This window comes from Spinacia oleracea, chromosome 1, assembly GCF_020520425.1.
Source record: "Spinacia oleracea cultivar Varoflay chromosome 1, BTI_SOV_V1, whole genome shotgun sequence".
Classification (NCBI taxonomy): Eukaryota; Viridiplantae; Streptophyta; class Magnoliopsida; order Caryophyllales; family Amaranthaceae; genus Spinacia; species Spinacia oleracea.
In genome coordinates this window covers 130429354-130432569 of record NC_079487.1, presented here as the reverse complement: position 1 = coordinate 130432569, position 3216 = coordinate 130429354, and the positions used below count along the sequence as shown (strand labels likewise).

The window sequence follows — 3216 nt, the reverse complement described above, 5'->3', positions numbered from 1 at the left end:
TAAACTTGGCAAAATAAGATGGAATGTGGGTTTATTTGGCTAAATTGAAATAAATGGAGTTGAACTGAACTAAATGATATTGAAATAAAGTCCAAAAACACGGGGTCTAAATCCTGGGTTCCTTGGCAGAACTAGATGAACATGATAAGTTGGATATATTTGGTAGTTGAAAGTAAAAAAAAAAGTCCCTGAATTCCAATTGAAAATATATACAGGGATTTCACCTGTGTTTTTGCTCAAACTAGCGAAAAACAATAAGTTAATTGAAAACAAAGTTGAAAGCTTCCGAAAAAATTAGCTACAATAAAGAACTTTGCATATAACATTCCTGTTTCCCTTAAGTTCAACTTCATGGATACAGAGTACTAGTGTACTACGGGATAATAATATTTAGAGATCAACGTCCCCAAGATCGGCAGTATGAGTGAAAATTGGGTTCTGAAAAACTTTTTCACCCTCCCTTAACAAAGCTAATAATAGCATACTACTAATAATAATAAAACAGTAATTCTAATCTATTCGCAATATATCTCCATTAGTAACCTCCAGTCTGGTGCAGCATTGCATCAATCTCATCACCATCTTCCATCTCCAGCTGAAGTAAGGTTAAACACCACAAAGGAAAAAAGTCATTAAATTATTAAATGAAGTTTCCACAAAATAATACTCCTTATTTACACAAGTACCAATTGTCCATGGACTATGATCAAACTCAGAGCATGTCATTTGAATCAAAATCAAGGATACCGAGATGCAAAAGATAAAGCCTCTTTTTAGCAAGAACGAGGACCTCTTGTCCGAGTAGTTTACTTTAACGGAAGTCAAATCACTTTGCTCTCATAATGTTCATGTCAACCACAACCTTTAGTGAGGATTTGAAAAAATGAGCTAGAGATGCGACTTTTTCACTTTTTCCAAAACAGGTTCTCCAAAACAGGTTCTATTATCTTAGAATCGTCATATGCGGTATGCCCCGTCAAAAAAAAAGATAAAAGATTCGTAATACTCCGTATGCAGTACCAGGGATAAATGGTCAATAAGAAACTCTAAAGAAAGAAAGACAAAAAAGACTTGAATAAAAAATATTTCAAGACATTCACCTCATCAGGAGTCTGTTCTCCACGAAGTCGACGACCATCAAACAAGAAAGCAATGGATTCCACGTCAACAGATTGACGGTCACAGTAAGCACCCATAAGCTTCTTCAAAGCTGTTGTGCGCTTGGTCCTAAAGAATGTCTCATTGCCATCCTTCAATAAAACAAGAAAACGTGTTAACCAAGACAAAAGAGACTACCAACAACAATAAAAGGAAATATTGCAGATAAATCCAGGATACAGAACAAGCTAACTGTGTAATGTTACCATAATAATCATCATTAATTTATGTTGCCTCGCCTTTCATAAAATATTCTTATGACAGCACTCAATCAAGGTAGAAAGCTACTTCTCTCGATCCTTTTTCTTTAATTCCTTTAATTTCAACCGGCCAGCCACCATATTTCATACACCACGCACTTTTTCCCATAGTGCATCATTTTGAAAGGGTACTTCTAATAGCCAACACACTAAGTCGACTTCCTTGTCTTCGTCTACAAAACTCAGTAACAGAACCAAATTCTCTCACTTAGTGCTTTCCTTCTCTCTCTTCGTTTAGCACTCTCTCTCTCTCTTCAATTCAGTTCTGCTTATGGTTCCAATGTCAAACCACATTGGAATAGAGCCACTCAGAGCAAACAGAGCTAACTTTTGACATACTCTATTTTTCTTCCAAAATAAAGTTATGCCTCTTTGTTTTTTTCTAGCTAGCCTGCCAAAGCCTGAAACAAGTTGCAAGTACTCTCCTCAACCGGCTAGTTTGGTAAAACAGCCTTGTCCACCACTACCCTTAAGTGCAACAATGTATCAACACTTATCCATTAACCTCAACAATTAAATGCTACTTAACTCAAATCTACCACCCAACTCTTCTAATAATGCTCCCCAAGAGTATCAAGCACTGTGATCATTTTTCCACAAGGATTCAATCACAGGACAAATAATTATTATAATAGTAATTATAAGTGTTCGTGATCGTTGCGAGGAGCAAATATAGACACTCAATCGCTCCGAGAAACAGCTACTCGGTTAGTAGCCAAAATTAAAGAACATCATAAGCAATGAACTGCTAGAATATTGAACGTTATACATGCGATGTGTCATGTGTGTGTGACAGTTTTTTGGTTTCTTTTCCAAATATAGATAGATAAAAGGTTTTTTCTATTTTTCTTCTCTTTTAGGACACCAAGTCTCAAGAGTTCTTATACAAAATAACGATCCATTAATCTATAGACATCGTACTAAAGGATAAAGAATTCGACAGCAATTCAGAAGCCGCACAAACAGACTTTAATCTCTGCTAGTTCAATTGACTAAGATGGACAATCAAAAATCGAATACTTGAATAGAACCGTAAAAATGTACAGAATTCAACAAAAATCAACCTTACATAAATGAAAATCTGAACTGCTTATTTTCACATGCATGCTCAATTTAGTCATACAACGATTCAAACCAACACAATCCGACAATCGCCAAATAAGGAAATACCTCCATTCAAATTATTCCAAAGTACAATTGTACAAATTCATCAGCACAGGAACTCAAAATTAACTCAAAATAACTCGGAGTTGAAAAAAATCGACGAAAAGCTAAAATAAAAAGCCTATAAAAAAAAAAATTACCTGACCCTTGACCTTGAGATTGATGTGAGTAGATTGATCAGTAGCAGGTTTCTTATCCTCGTTAAAAGCACTGTTTCCACCATTGTTGTTGTTGTCAATTTCTCCAGTCATCTTGATTTCTCTCGCCTTTTCAAATTCTCTCTCCTAGGGTTTATCGCACGATCACAGAATTTTTGAAATGAAACTATAATTAGAGGAAAAATGACTAATGAGCTCTTATAGCTCCTTCCTCTTCTATATTTATACGCTTTTTATAAACCTCGAGAAAGTATGAAAAGACCCACTCGCGCGATTTGAAGTTGAGTGGTATAATCGTAAATATTTATGTTATCTTGCGAAAAGACGGTTCTCCGAATCTAGGGAGTGACAGAGTGTCGATTGGGATAAGGGAGGTATTGTTAAATTTGTCTACGCGCGAATTGTTCACGTAATAGAATAAAGCTCTTTCTTCTCTCTTTTAAAATAACCAACATTTTGGTACTCCGTATGTGATT

At 35.5% G+C, this 3216-nt stretch overlaps 1 protein-coding gene across 1 annotated transcript; it reads right to left on the bottom strand.

The window, feature by feature from the left end:
• Positions 1-294: 294 nt before the first annotated feature.
• LOC110803629 (small ubiquitin-related modifier 1) lies at positions 295-2963 on the bottom strand. The gene is made up of 3 exons (XM_022009157.2): positions 2723-2963; positions 1101-1250; positions 295-595 (listed from the first exon to the last, which is right to left on the bottom strand). The coding sequence occupies exons 1-3, from the start codon at positions 2831-2833 to the stop codon at positions 536-538; spliced, it is 321 nt and encodes a 106-aa protein (XP_021864849.1). The 5' UTR covers positions 2834-2963; the 3' UTR covers positions 295-535.
• Between the last annotated feature and the right edge of the window lie 253 nt (positions 2964-3216).